General features: G+C 44.4%; 1 protein-coding gene across 2 annotated transcripts in view; it reads right to left on the bottom strand.

The window, feature by feature from the left end:
- Positions 1–19,164, bottom strand: part of GCN1 (GCN1 activator of EIF2AK4) — a 693,936-nt gene extending 674,772 nt beyond the window's left edge. For both annotated transcript variants that reach the window (XM_085633485.1, XM_085633484.1), the window contains exon 1: positions 19,075–19,164. In XM_085633485.1, coding sequence (XP_085489611.1) covers positions 19,075–19,164 — 90 coding nt within the window. The remainder of the gene's footprint in view (positions 1–19,074) is intronic.
- Between the last annotated feature and the right edge of the window lie 1,501 nt (positions 19,165–20,665).

Genomic DNA, 20,665 nt, shown 5'->3' with positions numbered 1-20,665 from the left:
AACAGGCATTGGCAAAGCAAGCAGCCCTGACTTGTGGGTGTAATGTTACTTGTATTATATAGCTGGATGCAATGACAGAAGCAGCAAAATCCAGGCGGGCAGCACACTATGGTAAACACAGATTTTTAGCTGGTGTATTTTTAAGCGACGGCCTTAATTACATTGTCTACGCCCTTTGAGAGACTACCTAGATTTTTAATTCCACTTAATGCCCTGTTACAACGTATCTTGAAATGCTATAGCTCTTAACTTTTGTATTGTGAATGGTTTAGTTTGAAAAGAACAGCGTAGCGAAAGAGTGTACATTAAACTTAATAAACGTACTGCTTGAAGCACTCATGCATGGGTCTTGCATATCATTTACCTAAGGTGCAGTCAATTTGATGCTCTGCAACACGTGTAAAACTAGAGGACTGCTAGACTTTAGCACAAGAAAAGTATAACAAGACGTGCGGCCAAGTGGTGCGTGCGCGAGGGTCAAATGCAGACATGGCAGGAGCCACAAGACGTGCGGCCGAGTGGTGCTAATGACCCATGTAAGACAGATGGCGGCTACGCGCGTGCACGCACACGTGAACGCAAGCGCTAGGCCAGCCAGTAACACTTTGAAAACTCACCTACTAAAAGTCTTACCAGACCAGCACATGCGCTGGGTCAGGCGAGACCTAAAAAATTAAATTGACTGAACATCCTACACCCTTAATCGAGCCATCTCTAAACACAACTGGAAAGGATTTTCTGGATCACCCAGGCATCTGCGCAGTCAGAGCTATTAATCCTGATACGGGTGCTACTGCTGTCAGGACCTCTACATGCGCCTTTCATACGAAAATAAATTCCATGTTTTACTTTCCGAAGAATGCAGACTCTGCCCTTTTCTCCAGTAATGATGAACTCTTGGATCTTCGGACACCACTGCTACCTGGGGTGACAGTTAATTAAAACAGAGGGGGCCCTGGTCAGACATCCAGCATGCACCTTGCTGAAGCCCAAGCACAATCCACGAGAGCCAGGTCAGGACGCAGGCCACCACCGGCAAATAGGAACCTCCTGGGACCATGCAGACTGGGACCATCGATCCCTCTGTGGGTGGTACAATTGGCCAAGACCATGGGCAGGTATTACTATCAAACTTCAAGGGCCATCATTCTTCCCTTCTAGGTTCGAGAGGAAGCAAATTCCACAGAACTCCTGATGCAACTGGAGGCATTGGCAGCTGCAACTCCCCCCTCCCCATCCCCCATCCACAAGACCAGAGGAACTCTGAGGAGGATGCCCCCAGGTTCCTGCTAAACGAACTGTTAACCCTGACCCAGGAGGAACTCCATCAGACCACTGTGCCTACCAACAGACCTCTTCACATCTCAGCAGTGAAAGAATAAGCCATTCTGTCCTGGAGGATCACAAAGGGGTCCAAGGGGTGTTCTTGTACCTTGGAACCCAAGAATGTGGGAAAATGATCGCATCACACCAGCAAGAGCTGCCTTGGGGAAACTTACCCTGCAGCTGGCCCACAAGGTTACGAAGCTGAGCTTTGACGGGAAAAAGGATCACCCTTGGACAGCGTCAATTGAAGCACTGCAATATCAATCAAATAAAATGCACATTCCAGCTGTCACTGCTCAACACCCCGGCTGTCTTTGTTGCCGGCATCGAGAAGCTAGGGAGCTTTAACTCACTCCATAAGCAAGCACAGCCAAACAACGTGCTTACGCAAGTAAGCTACCCTTGCATCTTGATTGTGGACAAACTGTCTTCAGTTCCTATTATGCCCAATTACCCACTTACAGATCACAAACAACACCCTAAGTCTTCTCTGGGATGCCACCTTCGATCGCAAACAACAACTCTGAGGCACAAGGTTTGCAAGAACCTGACACACCAACAATTTCAGCTGAGAGCAGTCGATCATATAAACACCAAAAGATCACTTGAAGGAGCACAGCCACTCCCCTCATTGGACCAACTGGCAAAAACCGTTAAGCTGAATCTTAAACCTTACACTGCCCTGGATTCAAAAACCAATGCTAAATACAGACTGTCTCAAAGGAGGAAATATCAGAATAAAAAGAATGCCGCATCAAACCAGATACGCGTACATCCTCAATTGAGATCATCGATTAGACAAATGGAGGAAGCACATGAGGAATTGGTTTCTCAATTGTAAGACACACACCAGCAGCAGACAACCAACTTACCTTTAGTGCCAAAGAAGGGCACCGCACTCACCAAGTCCTGGAGAAGCAATCCTGTTCCAACACTGAGGAAGGCACACCAGCAGTAGATAACCAACTCACCTCCGGTACTAGCAAAGGGCATTGCAGTCACTACATTGTGGAGGAGCAGACCTGTCCCAATACTGATAAACCGTTAACGACTGAAGGCACGAGTAGCACGAATGTGAATCCTGAAGAAGCAATCATTTGCTCACCAGGCTCCGATGACGCCACAGATGCATTTATGGCCCCCAACATACAAAGCATTAGGCCAGTGCTCCCTCGGGGCGCTCAGGAAAATAACTCAAGCTACATCCCCGCATTAGCAATAAGGGTCAGAGAGCAGGTACAAGTCAGGACAGTATCTACTTACCCTACTGCTCCAACAGCCGGCACTAACCAGTAAAGGGAGAGGCAAAGACTAATCACTCAATACCCCAGGGGAACCAAATATTCGACACATGTACCGTCAGACTTGCCTGAAGACACAAATACATCAATTCTCATACCAGAGTACAAATCCAGGGTAAACAGTGATATTCTGAATAGGAGCAACATTATACTGTTATTATCATCGACCTTGAATCTAGCTGATTTAAGGTCAACGGACCTCATGTCGATATTTTTTGTCCGTACCGAAGACCTTCCAGAGTGTGAAGACACCAAGGCCACCTGGAAAAGATCCGCAATTGCCAATAAAGTGTTCACAGTACGGTCGCATTTCAAGAAATGGGGGATAAAGCGTACCTTGTATCATGAACCAGGCTACCCTCTACCTCTCCCAGACTGAACAAGAGTGGCCGCAAGGCCATACAAACTCACTTATTCTGTACTCAAGGGGGCTCTGAGGAATTTACCAAGGAAGAAGGGAGCATTTAATGACCAACAAGGTTGAAACCGGAACACAACTGTACTTCAGGACCAAGGCATGAGAACAATAAACTGTTCATCTGGTAATCCACAACAAAACTCGCACTATGGTGCATTTTCCAAGAACAACCAAGGCTTTCTACACTCATGTTCTTGGAATGTCAATGACCTTGGAAGCAGAACAACCGACCCTGAATTCCTCCAGTATGTCCAATCCTTTGACATCATCCTTCTGCAGGAGACACGGCTCGCAGAACCATTTCACTTACAGGGGTTCACGAATTTCTGTGCTTCAGCCGTCAAAGGGGCAAACTACGGCCACTTGATTGGAGGCCTAGCAATTTACATCTCAATATCAAGTGCAGTCTCAGTGAGAGCATTGTATTCCAAGCCATAAGCAATCATGGCTGTCAAGATCACTATCCGCTATCACAACGTCCAAACCGAGGTGATAATCATCAAATACATCACAATACTTCGAGATACCTGTCCCAAAAACTGGTGCTCTCCTGTGGAAACAGATCCTCCAGATGTACCAGCAATCTTCTACTGAAACCACAACGCTTTACCAAAAAGAAAACATACAACCGTGCCTTCTCTGGATTCGCTCCTAGGATTTGGAACGCACTGCCCACTGAAACCAGACGGAACCCTTCTTTTACCTCTTTTAAAAAAGAAATAAAATCCCTACTGTTAAGGAAATTCTCATGAAACATTGTTCATATGCATCTACGTAACGGAGAACTGTATTACAAGTCTTAATTATGTATTCCTGTGTTCTTTTGTTTTCTACTCTCGACTCATGTAAAGCGCTCTGATACCCGCAAGGTTCATGGTCGCGCTATATAAAACCTTCAAAATAAATAAAGTAAATGCTTACATCCACCTCAAAAGTAGACCAAAGGCCTCACGAGCAGCTTCTAGGGTACACAGAGGAGGAGGTAACTTCATCCTTCCAGGAGACTTTAATATGCTCCTCCTGCAACTCCGTGGACGTTTCTGTGTTAGACCAATCCTCATACTGTGACATACCGGCGCAAGACAGAAACTGCTACAGCAATGTGAACAAAAATGGGCAGACAAGACTTGGATGACTTAGAACTCAGCTTCAGGGACCTCAATGGCAGGTTCACAGAGGACAATCCGCCAGCAGACTCATTCCACTACCAGTTCGATATTAGATTACAACTTCGTTACCCTCTCGCCGTTCCACGGGGTCAACTCATTCCATCTGGGGGACAAAGCAGACAGCTATTGACTCCCGCAAGAGGCGTCCTTTTTCACTACTCCGCCAGCACTTAGTCGCACAGCAGAGGTACCTGGCTCTGTGTTCACTGTTATCTAAAGGAGAATTAAGTATTCACAATCCACCATAGAGGACCTGTCGGTATCAGAAAAAGAACTGCTACAAGGATCAATAGTAACATCTAAATGCGCCCTAAAAGCATGGGAGTGTTTCATCAAAGGGCTGGCAACTACATTTTCCATTCCTCTTATAACAAAAACCCACAACAAATACACTGGGCAGCTGGGCAGCAGGACAACATACCCCCGGCCCAATTAACACAACTGAAACAACTCAACAAGCATTGGCATAGCCAATAGGTCTCGCTTTTGGGACCTTATAAGTATTTAGTTATGCAGCACAATATCCTTGGTGCAACAACATCAACTGTTGCATGGCTAAACACTTATAAGGTCCCAAAGGCGAGACCTATTGGCTATGCCAATGCTCGTTGTATACGTTATTGACACTCAAAGCACAGTACCCTGGGATCAAAAAAAGACCTGTTTTGGGGAAAATTAGGGTCAGATGTTAGAAAAAAACACGTGGGTGGAGGGCTTTCATGTGACAACTGACAGAAGTCATACGTGTTCTTAAGTACATCCCTTTTTTAATGTTAAGAGAAGCCATGTAGAGAAATAAGTGCGAGACAATTTAGAACAGATTAGAAAAAGCTTTAAAAAAATTATTCTTCGCCTTTCCAGTCAAGACTACTCCAGAGTTGGTGATGAAAGGACGATTTACCGCCTATCACATCAGCAACGGTTTAATTGCAAAGTTCAGTATAACTTCCTGGAGCATGCTGTTCCAGTCCCAGCATGTGGCTGCGCAGGACATGTTCGTCAAATGAAACCCTGAAATCAAACACTGCTCCAAGTTACTGGGGTGGGGGTGTCCTGGCAGAAAAGAATGAGACTAAAAGTACAGAGAACCGCGCTCGAGTGTCATATGCAAAAGCAGTGGTTGAGTCTGAATCCCAATAACTTGAGGTAATATAAAAGAAAGATGGGAAGAAGAAAACAACAAATCAGGTCCCGAGGGCTGTTTGAGAACAGCTTCACTGCGCTTGAGAGGGTAAGAGTCGAAGCTGTGCTGTTTACACTTAACCCCAGTCAAAGGTTGTCCCTACGGCAGCCTCAGTGTACAGATCAGGACAGCTAGGTGCTGTCACCTTACTCAGAGCTGCAGAGCTAGTTACCGTCACAATGACGTTGTCCGTGGTTTAGGTTGGTAGTTATTGTAATGGGTGACTGCACTGCCACGACATGGTTACAAGCAACTGAACGCACCTTGTAGAATAATCGGTACCACTGACTGCATCTGCCAACGTATGAGTTGAGACTATCAGCAACGTTCAAAGTCCTCAAGCCTAACGAAGGGAAGGCATGGCCACCGCACACAGGGAGCAAAAGAACTGGTCAATCACCGATGCCAGTATAATGAGCACACACAATAGGGGGGGGTGGGGAAAGGCACATAATGGTCCTCACAAGCGAGGAATATCCAAGAATAAAGTTTAACTCCTCTCATGTTCATCTGAATGGCGGACTCATGTGGTGATGGGCTCGTCGATGGTATAGAAGTGCGCATGTGCACAGGGTTTCTACTGGCAAGGCGAACGGCAGACCAGTGACCGAGGCGGGCACAGCACTCCAGATTAGCGCAGCAGACAATGAAAGACTGTTCAGATCCATATGAAAGAGGACATTTTACGGGTCATTAAAAAGCAGCGAGGGAGTGAGGGGAGGGAAAGAAGAAGACGGTGCCAGGGAGAGAGCCTGGGCGGGGAGAGGCAGGGAGAGAAACAGTGAAGAGGGCCAGGAAGGGAAAAACAGCGGGGGCAGAGTTAGATTGGACGGCGAGGAGGGGGCAGAACGGGAAAGGCAGAAGATGGGCATTTTATGGGTCATTAAATTCAAAGGGGAGACTGGAAAAGCAGCGAAAGTAAAAGCGATAGCGCGTGTGTGCATGCGTGCCCGACGCGGCCGCAAAAGTAAAAGCGATCGGGCGTGCGTGCGCATTCAGCTCTTTTTCAAAGCACATACTCATGCTTGTGGCATGCTGCTGCGCACTCCCGCAAGCTGTATACCGCCACAAGCACGAGTATGTGCTTGGAAAAAGAGCTGCACGACGGCTAAAGGTCTCCTATGCAGTGCATGCGCACTGCGTAGGGAGACCTAAAAATGAATGTGTCCTCATGTAACGCAACTGGTGCTATGTAAAGCGCTCCGATACCCGATTGGTGTCAAATTTGCGCTATATAAAACTCCATTAATAATAATAATTAATGTACTCTGAAGTCCTTATGCAATGTAACTGGTTCTATTGTAAAACGCCCTGACACAGTCAGGTAAAGTACACACTATATAAAAACGCATAAATAATAATCATCTAGAATTTGGCCTTTTAAGACCGGATTTAGAACGCAAGACATCCTTTATTAAATATTACCACCAGGTTATGAATGCACATTCAAACACACTTAAGATTGTAATCGGAGCAACTTTCAAACAAATGAAAAAACCTTGGTCAAATTTCTTGTCTGAAGCTATAAAGGATTTATTTCAGATTCCTGTCTTTGTACCACTCCTTGTGTATTACTGCAAACAATAATAAAAAAGGTACTGCGACAAATATCCTGGAAAGCAGACTTAATCAAATTACAAACCAGGGGCCGATTTGCAAATCGTATGAGAAAGATCGAAGACAGCCTTTCCAAACAAACGCAATGAGCAGACATTGCAGAACCCAAATCATGTGTCCAAGATTGATGGTCTTCCCAATCCAGGAGTACAGCAGGCTGAAAAAGGTTACAAACAGACTGGGAGCTGTAGGTTTTGCAACTACACAAAAGAAACAACGGCACATATACTTTCCTGCTGCCCTGTATTTATGTCTGCACGCCGTGAACCCATGTTTTAAAAAAATGCAATCACTACTTGCAGAAGTGGATTAGTATTTTATTTTACCACAAACACCACCACAGAACTTGTACAATTTGGTAAATGTATAAATATTATAGACAATAAAATGAAGACTGAACGGTCTCACACAGCTCTAAAATAACGGAATGGTAAAATTTTATAACGAAAATCACTGAAGGGGTGACTTTCATTTATTTAAAGAATTGCAGAAAATTATTAGTATTACCAATATTGTTTTCACAATTAGAAAACGTTACAATTTTGTATCTACAATGTTTATGTTAGATCGTATGGTATGTATGTATTGTAACAATTTTAAATTCTTGAATCAATAAACTATTCACAGTAGGCTTCACAAAGTCCACTGTAAGTTTTCGATACTGTCTACCGAGGTCTTCCAACGACATACAGCTAAAAGCTGTCTGCAGGCGAAACCTAAAACCTTTGGCAGATATCATATATGAATACTGCTGCTCCACACACCACAACAATCAACGCATAAATAGTGCACATGACAAAGTAGCTTCTCTTGAAGTACTTTCGGCAGCGGAGGCAGGGCATCGAGGGGGTAGGGAAGGTTTGTATTAAAAGATTACTATTTAAAGATATCAAAGCACTCACTGATATTATCTAATGCACTGAAGTAAAACACAAGCCTTCAACAAATAACTTCTTTTTAATTTGAGATACTTTATCGTACTTTGATACGACGTTTGTTGTACCAGATACATGTCCAATCTTTTCATGGCTCGGCTCGTGCGTAGGCTAAGAGTCAAGCCAGAGATCCCTGAGTCGGTACTCTACGAATTTTCGGGCTTACCTATTTCTGAGAGGGATAGACAAAAGACTACTTGCCTGACAACTCCAACTTTAACATGTGCGTGTAACAGCAACTGTAGAAGTCCGGAACTAGACAAGTAACTTAAAAGAAAGAAGCACAAACACCAACTTCGGGAACAGGTGAAAACTCACAGCAGGAAATTGTAGGCGAGTACCTTTTGGCTCACACTGGAGGCACCCACTACCAAAGGAAACAGAAGACGGACTGGGGCCGCAACAGTACTGCGCCTAATCTTTCCGGCACAAACACGGCCGCCATAGCAGAAAGACAAAGTTTGTGCCCTAAACCTAAAGACCGAACAAACGTTGATAATAAAAAGAACAAATGAATTGAATAAATATAGGCAAATCATTAATTAATCGTATTATTTGTATTAATGCTCAAAAGATTATTATTGTATATGTTCGGGAACAAACTGACATTTCGCAGTAAAATTCAGCACGTTATGAATTTCACTTTATAATCTAACTTATTATTATGACAAATTAAATAACTGCTTTTGAATGGCTCTTACCACACCATGCTTCCCAGGCAGAGCATCTATCTCGTGCGCTCATGTAATACCTTCTATTAGCGTGCATACCCAACGCGATCCACATAAGCACAGGTAGAGTCTAGCGCGGAAGGGATAGAAGCTTTAGTGTTCATGGCTAAAGCGCAGAATCAGGTGATAAGCATGCTAAGTTCTCTTCTCCTCGCATGATCTCTTCAGCGATTTCGAAGCCAACTTTCGCAACCACGATGAGATCAGCGAACTGGAAAGCTACTCAACTGTAAAAAGAACAAGGAAGCTAAAATGCTACCGCCGGCGACAGCTTGCAGTGCATGTGCGGGAGTGGTGCGCGCGCAGCAGTAATCATGCCATATGGCGCCTCTGCTCAAGCGCGCGCCCGCGCACATGCACTGCAAGCTGTGGCCGGCGGTAGCATTTTTTGAAGCCCTTACTTAAAGTCTCGCCAGACCAGCGCAAGTGCTGGGTCAGGCGAGACCTAAATAGGCAGTTACCAACACTCTTAACAACCTTGTGCCACAAACCAAGGGATACTGGTCTCCAAACAATGCTGAGACTACAAAACAACCTTGTATAAGAAGCTAAAGTGGGCCATAAAAAGGTCCCAGGAAGACGAGCGATGTGCAAAACTGTTTCCAGATATAAAGCACAAAAGTGCATGTTTCTGAATGGCAGCCAATAAGCTATTGCGCCCAGTCCATGGAGACGTCCCTTCAAACATACCCGAGGAAACCTGGGCAAATTTCCTTGGTGACCACTCCAACCAGCAATTGGCCGGAAGTGCCTCATGCCAAGCATTAGCAGGAACGCTGCCAGCAACTTCCAAATGACACCTATCCAACGGCAGCTAGTCTCGCTCCAGCCTTGTCTCAACTTAAGGCCAGCAGAAAGCTTTTAAGTCAAATTGCAAATGGCAGAAGAAAGGGAGCTCTGGCCCAAACGGCATCCCCCTGCTCTTTACAAGCAAAAAGCAGAGTACTGGGCTAAGGCACTGGAACCAGTCTTTTCCTAAACTAGACTAGTTGGCGCACTGCCAGCCTCATGGAGAGACTCTATAATCTCGCACATCTTAAAAGAGTGGGTACAAATCGTTGGCAAATAACTTTTGTCTGGTGACCCTCATCTATTAACAACGAGGTTAAATACTTTGCAGGGACACTGCTCAACTAATTAACATCTTGGTCCTCCAACAACATCATAATCCCTCTGAATCAGACAGGATTTTCAAAGCTCACAGGCAAGACAACAAACATCCTAACCATATCCTTCCTCGTCGATGCAACAAAAGGCTCCAGGATGCCCCTACACCTTTGCTTCATTGACTACAGAGAAGCGTTCGATTACGTTGACGGGGGGGAAACTTTGGTGCTAGTTGGACAACCCTGCGGCCCTCTTGGATATGCTTATTCTGCTTCACACAGAATTGTGGGCTCAGGTCAAGTTGGGCACTGGAATACACCTCTCCAGACAAATGCCAACAACCAAAGGGCTGTAGCATGGGTGTGTTCTTCCACCCACCCTGTTTAACCTCTTCTTGGCTGACCTGGTTCAAAATCGAAACACCTAAAAGTACCACATCCCAAAATTAGGGGACATGACCCTCTCCAGCGTTCTATAAGCTGATGATGAGTAACACCCAGGTGAAGCTGCAATGTCTGCTCAACACAGTGCAAGAATACTCTGCCGGGAACAGCTTGACCACCAACCTCGAAAAAACGAAAACCACAACCCTTAACAATAACAAAAAAAGAACACTGTCTTTGTGCTGGGTCAAATCACAGGTTGGCACATCTGAAGAATATAAATACCTGGGAGTAATCATTGATAAAAACGGCTTAATTGTTCACCAGAAAAGGGCAATCAAAAAGGAAATGCCTGGCACTGCGGGAACACTAAAAAATCTCAAAGGAAATTGACAGAACCAACATTGCTCAGGCTGGAGTTCGGCTTGCAAAAGCAGACCCTGGCCAGGCGGAGGGCGTATATAAATTGTTGGAACAAAATCAGAAAGGCATATTCCAACACCCTGAATTACCATCTACGTCAGGAGCTGCAATGTATGGATAAATCGACTGCTAGATATTACCTCAAAAAATCCACTTGCATTGTCGAGCAAGATTTATTCAGGAAAAGCTATTTTTAGGGACTACTTGCCCTTTCTGGCAAGTTGAAAATCAGGAAAGACAAACTGACTTTTGTCTCAGAAAGCAAAGCAAATGTGACAAGATTTATTAAGGCATATTTATTGCTCTCAAAGTGAAAGAGCAAGAAAAATGCCATTAAATCTTATCATGTTGTCACATTTGCTGGCTTTCGGAGACAGAGGTCAAAATTCAACTTACCTTATTACATTTATTTTTCTTTCTGTGACTTAAGTTAGAGGATTTTGTAAAGTGAACTGTATTACAATTGAAATGTGCAAAGCATGTTAAATGAAAGGCTGTAAGATGTCAGGCTGTTTTCTGACAACACTGAAATAGCTAAGTGAACAGCTCAAACATTTCAATTATATTACAATAGTTATGAAGAACCATTTTTGTAATTCTGAGGTGAAAAAAATATTTTTATGGGATCAAAACAAATTAGAAAACTTTACTTGGTGATGTGCAAATTTTAAATGTTTTTGCTGAAACCCAATTTCCAAAAATTGTTTATGCACTATAATCACTAAAACTACATGTTAGTGGGAACATTTGTGGCCATTTCAATTGAAAATATGCTATTTGTAAATGACACTGCACTACCACATTATGCTTTAGTAATATATTTATGAAAAGTGAGTTTTTAAACATGAACCGGGAATTATTACTGCTCCTACCCAGATCACTATGCTATTAGTGAACTAAGAGACAAGCCAGGAATCAGGTCTACCCTATAAATGGGCTTAATGTTTGTTATACCAATCCAATCCAAAAAGCTTTATTCGACAATTGTCATAAAAGCGATACAAACAAGTACACAGTCCATAATAGCAATATAAAATGTATACACTTAAATTAAATTACTTAAAATAGAATTAAAAACTAAGCTCTAAAATTTATAAAAAGAGACATATTTCAACATACTCAAGGATAATACAGGTGCACATCAGAATCAGCTAGGACATCACTCTAATGTTCTGGTTTCTTATTGTCCACGCCCAACCTAAGAATTTTGCCACCGCCACAACAATGACCGGTTCTGTACTAGTACACATAATCCTCAATGCCTCGCCACTATGTCTAGTACCCTATAGTTGACAAATTGGTCTCAACCAGACACGCCTCGGAGATAAATAGGGAGGACATACAAAAAACATGTGGGTTATCGTTTCTTCATAGGATTTGCAAAAAGGGCATAGGTTATTTACATTATTAGACCACCGTGCGGTGAATGAATTCAGGGGCAATGATCCCACCCGTAGCTGGAAGTACAGTTTCCTATCTAATGGTTTAGTGACAAGGTCCCAAAAGGGCTCAAGCCTTGGGACAGATTTTATATTCAAAAAACCATCCGTTAGAGAAAGGGTGTTACAATCGGTCATTGTCTTTATATTGGTCCACTCCCAGTAATTTTCTTTTAGCAGGTTTTTTGATGGAAAGGAAGCACCCAAGGGCTTCAACCCTAGTTCGCTCAGACCCAGAGCCTCAGAAGTTTTTCGAAGATCCTTGAACCACCCAATTTTGTAGGATCCAGCCATAGACAAAACGTCCAGGAACCCCGCTGCATACTGAGCTAATTCCGGGGTTGACCACAGTCTCCGCCAATATAAAATTGGACGTAGTCTAGCTATATCTGCAATAGAACTCTTTCCCAGATCATACCTAAGGGGTACTAAGGGCGTACTCTGGGGCAATGATGTGATGCCTCGAAAGAACTTATTCTCAGAAACAGTAAGGGAGGACAAGTTCTCGAAGCCCCACAATTCAACTCCATACAGTGCTGTACTAACAGCTTTAGCACTATAGACCTGGAGCACAGGTTTGATTGGTTTTGTTAGGGATTTCTTGAATTCACCACTTATAACGCCAGTGAGCTGTCTATGTTTTAAAGCTGCCAGTTTCTTTCTGGTGCGTCCATTTAAGGTTATTTTGTATAATAACCCCTAAATAAGTAAAAGCCTGTACTTGTTCGAGGGATTGGTTAAACAATAAAAACTTATTTTTAAAATGTCTATGAGGGTTAAAAGCCATGAACTTTGTTTTCTTTACATTTACTTCAAGTCCACGGTCCTCACAAAAAATCTCGAAAATACCTAATACCCGCTGTAGACCGCTAGGAGTCTTGGCAATTAGAAGCGTGTCATCCGCGAACATTAGGATCGGGACTTTCACGCCTGCAAGAGAAGGGGAATCAGTACTTGCTTCTAAAAGACGTTCGGCTATTCCATTAATGTAAAGGGAAAATAAAGTGGGGGCCATTGCACAACCCTGGCGGACCCCCCCGTTCTACCGGGAAGGCCTCGGTTGACTCGCCCTGCCCTCCCCATCTAATTCTGGCGGTATTATCATCGTGGAGCCTCTGTATTAAAGACAACAGCCCCTGGTGCAGTCCCAGATCCTTCAACACCCTCCATAATTTAGGACGAGGGACTAAATCAAAGGCTGCCCTTAGGTCCACAAAGACCGCATAAAGACTCCCTTTACTCAATGTCACGAATTTCCAATATAGAAGGACAAAACGGAATACCTGGTCAACAGTGCTAATATGCTGACGAAAGCCTGCCTGGAATGGAGACAAAATACTGTTTGAGGTTGACCACAGATGAACACGATTTAAGATCAACCTACCTATGATTTTCTGAGTAGCATCGATCAAACTAATGGGCCTGTAGTTTTCCGGAAGCGACCGATCCCCCTTTTTGAATACTGGAATTATCTCAGCCAATTGCCACATGCCGGGGATAGGGGCACCACGCGCCAGGGCATTAGCAACCAATTGAATGTATCTCCCCCATTTAACCTTATCACTCAAAAGAGGTCCACTGGAACCCCATCAGGGCCAGGAGCCTTCCCGGGAGCTACACCGGTAAGGGCCAGCGCCACTTCTGCACTATTAAAATCAGGAACCAAGATATTCGGGGCAGCAATACCTTCGCTAGCTGTTCTATCCAGGAGGGAAGCATACTGAGGTTTAAAATACTCCACCCACCTCTCCGGGGAAACATTGTTTTGAGGCCGCTCTGCCTGGCCACCATGTCCCCACTTTACAATGCCCCAGAACAATTTGCTGTTGTTCTAGGTACTCGCTTCTAAAAGATCCAACCACTTAAGTTCATCCCAGTGACGCTTTGCCCTGGCAATACAACTTTTATAATCATTTCTGATAGTACGCACAGCACCTACATCGCCTTTCTTTAAAGCTTTCCCCAGCAATAGCCTCGACCGTCTACAGTCCTCAGTAAACCAGCTAACTCGACTCGGGCCAATTTCGGACCAGATCCTCTCTTCTTTTGAACGAGGGTTTTCAGGAAAGCAAAGAGATTAGTATGAATCGATGCTATATCCCCTATATCACCATTGGAAGAAAAAATCTGTTCCATTTCTTGAATAGCACTATTCACCTCACTTGAAATATTCTGCAAGTTGAAGGGATTCTCTTGAATACAAGACCACCTCAGACGACGCATATCATTGGATGACACGACATTCGAGGTGGGCAATTCTCCAATCGACAAAAGAGCGCAATCCCTTTTCCACCAATTATGGGATAAACAAAGGGGATTATGATCACTTTCTGGGAGGTCGAAAACCTTCATATCAACAAGGGAGTGCCAAAAATTCACAGCCGCAAGGATATAATCAATGCGACCCCTACTCTGACCATTGTTGAAAATATAGGCACCATTACGGTCGCTAGGCATCCTACCATTCAATGCCCTTAAGCTCTTCTCCATACAAAGGGAATTAATCTGAATTATTTTTTCAGTCCACCTATTTACAGGAGGCAGTTCTTGAGGGGGGATACCCCAAAGTGCCTCCTCATTCTCATATTCATCCCCCTCACAGAGTACCAAAGGGTCGAAGGTAGCATTAAAATCGCCAACGACTACCACAGAAGAACCAGTTGAGTTAAGATCAAGCAGCCTCAATAGCTCGTCAAAGACTGGTGATCTTGCCCCACCCGAGCCCCTAGCATAGACATTATAAATATCGATGGTGCCCACAGAACCCAGTTCTAACCTAAGTAATTGTATATCTCCACTCCCAGTAGAAATGTGCTTACTATTTAAGCTCAGATCTTGCCGAAGCCATATCGTTAAACCCCCAGAAGGACGGCCATGCGTCCCTTTAGTTGCCGGAATGTGGTAATTTAAATAACCTATACAGAATCTGGGTTCCAGCAACCAAGTCTCCTGGAATAAGCATATATCCACATTATTAATAAATGCAACCCATTCAACAATTGGTAACTTAGCATTTAACCCAGCTATATTCCAAGAAAGTAATGAGCCGCCCCCCATGGATACGAACTTATTAATAAGGGTAGTGGATTGAGGAACAGAGCTACCAGTATTCGTCGAAAAAATGGGATCCAGACTCTGCTCTGTATCAGTATGAAAACAATTATTAGAACCTGGATCCATGGGCGGGTTAGAGATAGTACTAAACCCAATACGACAGCTATCAACACTATGCAATAGGATCCCTTCGTCTATAGAACCAGTGGCCCCCAGGACATCGTGTCAATCAACATTATCCAGTACAGACCCATCCTCTCTGTTGGTACTCTGCTGGTCACACTTAGCCCACCCTGGACCATACAAAATAGATTTTCTTAGCTGGATAGGAGATCCATTGGGGGGGCATGTCCTAAACTCCAAGGTAAATAAATTCTCCACAAGATCACTAGAACAAAGACTTAGTTCAATACAATCGGTTGGCGACAGTGGAGAAGTCAGTCTAGTAGCTCTGATAATGTCATCTCTAATAACAGAGCGATAGCCTCTGACATATCTCAACCAGTGGATTGCCTTATTTTTCAGTGAGTCAGCACTTTCAAGACCCTGACTATTGCATAGTTTTGGAACATTGGTCATAAAAATGTTCTTGTTGGTACAACTATTATCAGCATTCGTATAACGGTCCACACGTTGCCCCCTTTCTACTACAGATCTCTGAATGGTACTAGCAGGAGTTCCTCTCTCACCTTCATTCCTCTTATAGTTCAAATTAGACTGTGAAACAGCAGCGGGAATGCCCCCAGAATGTGGTGAGGAGCAAAGATTCCCCGCCCTTAGTGCATCACTATATGATACCTCCATATTGGCTTGGACACCAGATTTTAACAACCCCGAAGGGTTAGCCTGGGAAGGTAACCTAGCATTCACAGGTAGCGTGGATGCTTCCTTGGGAATACAAGAGAAGGGTTGCTGAACAAGTGTGTGGTTACCAACGGCCACAGTCAGGGTATTAATCACAACTTTCAAGGCACTAACTTCCTCCTGTAATGAGCGAATTAGCTTAACAAGAGCTTGGAAAGAATCTTCACGGGACCCAGCAGTACAACATGGTGGAGTCGTTGGTAAAGGAAGTAAGGAGTCGATAGTTTCAACACTAATCACCCCAGAATCATTCATCAGTGGTGCGAATCTATTGGAGCATAAAACAACAGGCACAGCATCCCCAGAGTGGGTAGAGACGGCAGAAAACAAATCCACCCCACCGCCCGGCTCAGTTCCCACCTCAACGCTCCCTTCACCCCTAGATATCTTTTTAGCTTTCGTACGAAACATAGCCGGGATACTAGGGGATGAATTAGGAATTGTATGCACCAGGACATCAACAGGCACCCCAGAAGGAGCACCTGAAACTCTCTCCTCTGTCTCCAGAATAGCTTCACACTCCTCGACCAACAAATTAATACGGTCCAAAGTCCCCACTGAGTCAGCCGCTTTTGCAGACCTCCGAGCTCTCTTTTTCCTACGTTGTTTTGCTACAACGCTACCCTCGCCACCGACTCCTTGGCTATCAATCAACTTCCGTTTACCCATGGTATACAAAGAAAGCAGAAGGCACAATGATAGATATGAACAAAGTCCCGCACAACCAGATATTACAGCACCAGTGTAACTCGCAAATTCGCAATACGTCAAACAAGGGGGGTAGCCCGGCCCGGCCTCCGACGGCCCGCCCTTTGTCCGGGCTTCATCCGGTGCGCCTGCTCGCGTCCCGCGTAGCGGAGCTTAATACGAATTAAATAGTGTTTCAGGCAGAGTTCAGCAGTGGAAGCAGGTGAGGCAGCCCCTCGGTCTTCTGGGCAATAGAGTCCAGCACAATCCAGCACCTTAACTGCGACGCGTTTCCCGCGAAGCGCTAGGTTGATTTAAAGGCGCTTTGGGCGGAGTTCAGCAGTGGAAGCAGGTGAGGCAGCCCCTCGGTCTTCTGGGCAATAGAGTCCAGCACAATCCAGCACCTTAGCTGCGACGCATTTCCCGGGAAGCGCTAGGTTGATTTAAAGGCGCTTTGGGCGGAGTTCAGCAGTGGAAGCAGGTGAGGCAGCCCCTCGGTCTTCTGGGCAATAGAGTCCAGCACAATCCAGCACCTTAACTGCGACGCGTTTCCCGCGAAGCGCTAGGTTGATTTAAAGGCGCTTTGGGCGGAGTTCAGCAGTGGAAGCAGGTGAGGCAGCCCCTCGGTCTTCTGGGCAATAGAGTCCAGCACAATCCAGCACCTTAGCTGCGACGCATTTCCCGCGAAGCGGGAAGCGCTAGGTTGATTTAAAGGCGCTTTGGGCGGAGTTCAGCAGTGGAAGCAGGTGAGGCAGCCCCTCGGTCTTCTGGGCAATAGAGTCCAGCACAATCCAGCACCTTAACTGCGACGCGTTTGTTATACATGGAGCAAACATTTAGTCTAGACAATAAAAAAAAAGGTTTTTCGTACAGCAAAAATAGTGAACTTGCATATTTGAAGGAGCTCTCTTATGCGATAATAAAGAAAAAGGCGGCTCCATAAGACAAATATTTGCTAAGGATCACACAATTTGAGACCAGTTCACGGGTCAATTACATTACAGTTAGGTCGAGTAGATTAGTAAAGTTACTAGACCTGCAGGTCTAGTAACATTTTTATGATTTTTCAAGCCCTGCCTCCAAGAATCACTGTCAGTCACTAGACTAACCCTGCTCTGGGAAACTCCCATCAGCCACTTGGCCTTCAAAAGAAATGGCCTGGAAAACAATAATACTTCTTTCGCTCACTGAAGACTGATGTGGATCTCACGCCTACATGACTCTAAATACACTTACACCTCAAAACTATTTTAACACAGGGTATTTGAGAGCTGCCAATGTGAAGTTCTTGAAATACAGATTGAGGTTGCTTCCCTCTCTATTGCTCACACGGATTTGGCACTTATGTGGCTAAGGAAAATAAATCTCGCTGCATCTATTATGCTCCTGTAAGGAGTTACTGGGGGAAAGGAAACAGCTGCTAATTTTCTCCTAATATCAAGATTTGTCATATATTCGCTCACATGTCCAATTCTAAGCAAGCTCCACTCACCAGTACATGTTAGAGCACTGAACACGTCCCACAAAGCACACACGACACATAGTTGGCTACCACCATTATCACAGTAACACACCCTACCATGATATTAAAAGAGAACTCTTAACATGCATTCAGCACAGTGGAAATATAACATTAACTAACTATTATGGCATTCAACAACACTCGCACACATCTTGCATGTGAAAACAGAGGACGTGCAAGCAATTTAGTACATCCCTCTGTTCGCACCTAAACTACACGGTCAGATATACTAAGGACTGTGCGCGTGCTCTTCAATTTTGCGTTGAGACAACAGATCTTTGTAATGTTAAGTAAATTAACACAATGCTTTGAACCCATATCAATATATCCCCAATGCCAACAACGTAGCATGGGCCACTTCTTTCTCGATCCCACCCCCCTAGTAAATTCTAAGCATGGCACTATGCCACACATACTCATATAGCAAGTTTCTTTTGACCCCCCCACCCCCTCCCAGTTCCGAGATTGAACGCTGTACGTATTCGTCATATCTGAAGCATACAGTGGCATGCCCCATCTTACTGTCCACCCACTATCGCACACTAACATTTTTAAGGTGTCCGGCATTCATTCTCTTATCCCCTTCTCTGTCACAATTTCCACCCCACTACAGCCAGATTCACAAGCCACCTCGTATTTAAGCAATAAACACAAAGACTCTGTCCTCTTTTTATGTAAAAATGCTTCCGTGTTTACTGCCCTACCTCTTATTTGGTCAGTGCCCTGGCATGTCAGGTCACAATCTATCGCATTATCCCAACTAGACTTCAACCCCGCCTACCCAAAAGAAGTGTCAGAAACAGCGCTGTAGAGACCCCAACAAAAGGTTTTAAGACTTTGCTCTTGTACTTCAATTGCCTCCTCGGAGGCCAACATGTACTGCAGCTCTACCGAATCAAACACGGCCACACTCACTTGCGTGTCTGCCGCCATCTTGCCGGCTGCAACCCAGGAAGAACATCTGACGCACTTCCGGGTTGTACTGTAGGTTTCCTGAATTGACATTTGAGTGATTATCGCGCACTACCGAAATATACACCAATCGTTGAAAGCTGTCAGGTTAGTCAGTCAATTGTCGCCATTTTAGAATGGGCAGTTTAAACAAGTTTGCTTTGGTCCTGTTGTAGGGGAGATTATACATTAAATTGCGTCCATCTTATAGTGGGTGTTTTAAACGCACTATGGTGAATTTTCCGTATTCTAAAGATCCTGCAATTTATTCTTTCCAAGTGGGTAATCTGAAATCGTAATATTTCCTAAATTGTTAAGGCTTATTTGTATTTGTACTGTTTCCTTATCAATGACAACCACATCGAAATGGGAGAAGGTAATTATACATCTCGCGGTTAACTATAATAAATAGGATGGCCATTTCCTTATTCACTTTTCAGGTTACTTTGCACTCGTGTACATACTTTGCATAAGGTTTCAAAATACGTGTTTTTTAGGGCCCATGGAAACTATGAGCATACCTCACAAGTTTTCAGATTGCGAATGTGTAACGTTTCCATGCTTTAAGTGTAGTTGCGAGTGACTTTCTACTGCCACATGCGTGTTCACTTAAAGAGACACGAGGAATGAAGCCCGTATAAAGAAAGAAGTATATAAACAAATCCTCTTTGAGCAATGAAAAGCTCAAATAGGGCTTTGACCCTGCTGGAAAATCCCTGAAATGGAAGGTCGTACCATACTTGACAGTGAATGTATGTGTAGGAGAAATCCGTGTGCAGTCTAGTCACAGATTTGGCTCATCATAAAATAGCATAGGAGGTTAAAGTGTCTGCCACAAAGCACAACGTTAGACTTGCATGTCCCAGATTAGTGGTATCACAACAAAAGAGAGAGGGGGACTAGGAGCACAATGAAGGTCCAGTACCCATGCTTCTAAAGAGGATCCGTTAATCTAATCACATGGGTTGGGTACTTGTACTGCTAACGAGAGACTGGTGGGATGGGGATCTTCCAAATTTAGAAGTGATGCCCTCACACCCCCATAAGGGCGTCATGCTTTATCATCGGGCTTTTTGCTCCTCGTGGGGCCTGCTCTGCATTGCCCCACGGGCCCTGCAAGAGGGATCTTCAGAGGAGATCTTTTTCAAGAACAAGCCGTGATGGTGCATGCGGGTCTGTGGAGCCAAGTAGTGTAACTGTGAGTTTAAAATGACCTGAAGGGTATCCTTAAGTGAGTTTATTAGGGGATCCCATGGGTAAATTAAAAAGTTCAATAAAAGCTTAGCATTCGGTGCTGGTTAGGAAAGCACGACTGTCTCGTGAATGGAGAATCAACACAGTCTGGTTGATGCTAGGTCAGGTCGACATGTTTCACGCCCTAGTGGTCCGAGTGGATCTGTGGTGTTTCTTCAGGACCAGTGAGTGTTTTGAGGACACTAGTGTGATCCCTAAAAGAGAAACGTTACTTATTCTAGTGGAACAGCATCAGTTCAGAAAGTACCTGGAAAATGCTTTCCCTGAATTATAATATAATCCAACCTGTAGAAAAGGAGAA

Source organism: Triturus cristatus, chromosome 11 (assembly GCF_964204655.1).
Source record: "Triturus cristatus chromosome 11, aTriCri1.1, whole genome shotgun sequence".
Lineage (NCBI taxonomy): Eukaryota > Metazoa > Chordata > Amphibia > Caudata > Salamandridae > Triturus > Triturus cristatus.
The sequence above is the reverse complement of the archived record's forward strand: the minus strand, read 5'-3'. Positions and strand labels throughout refer to the sequence as shown.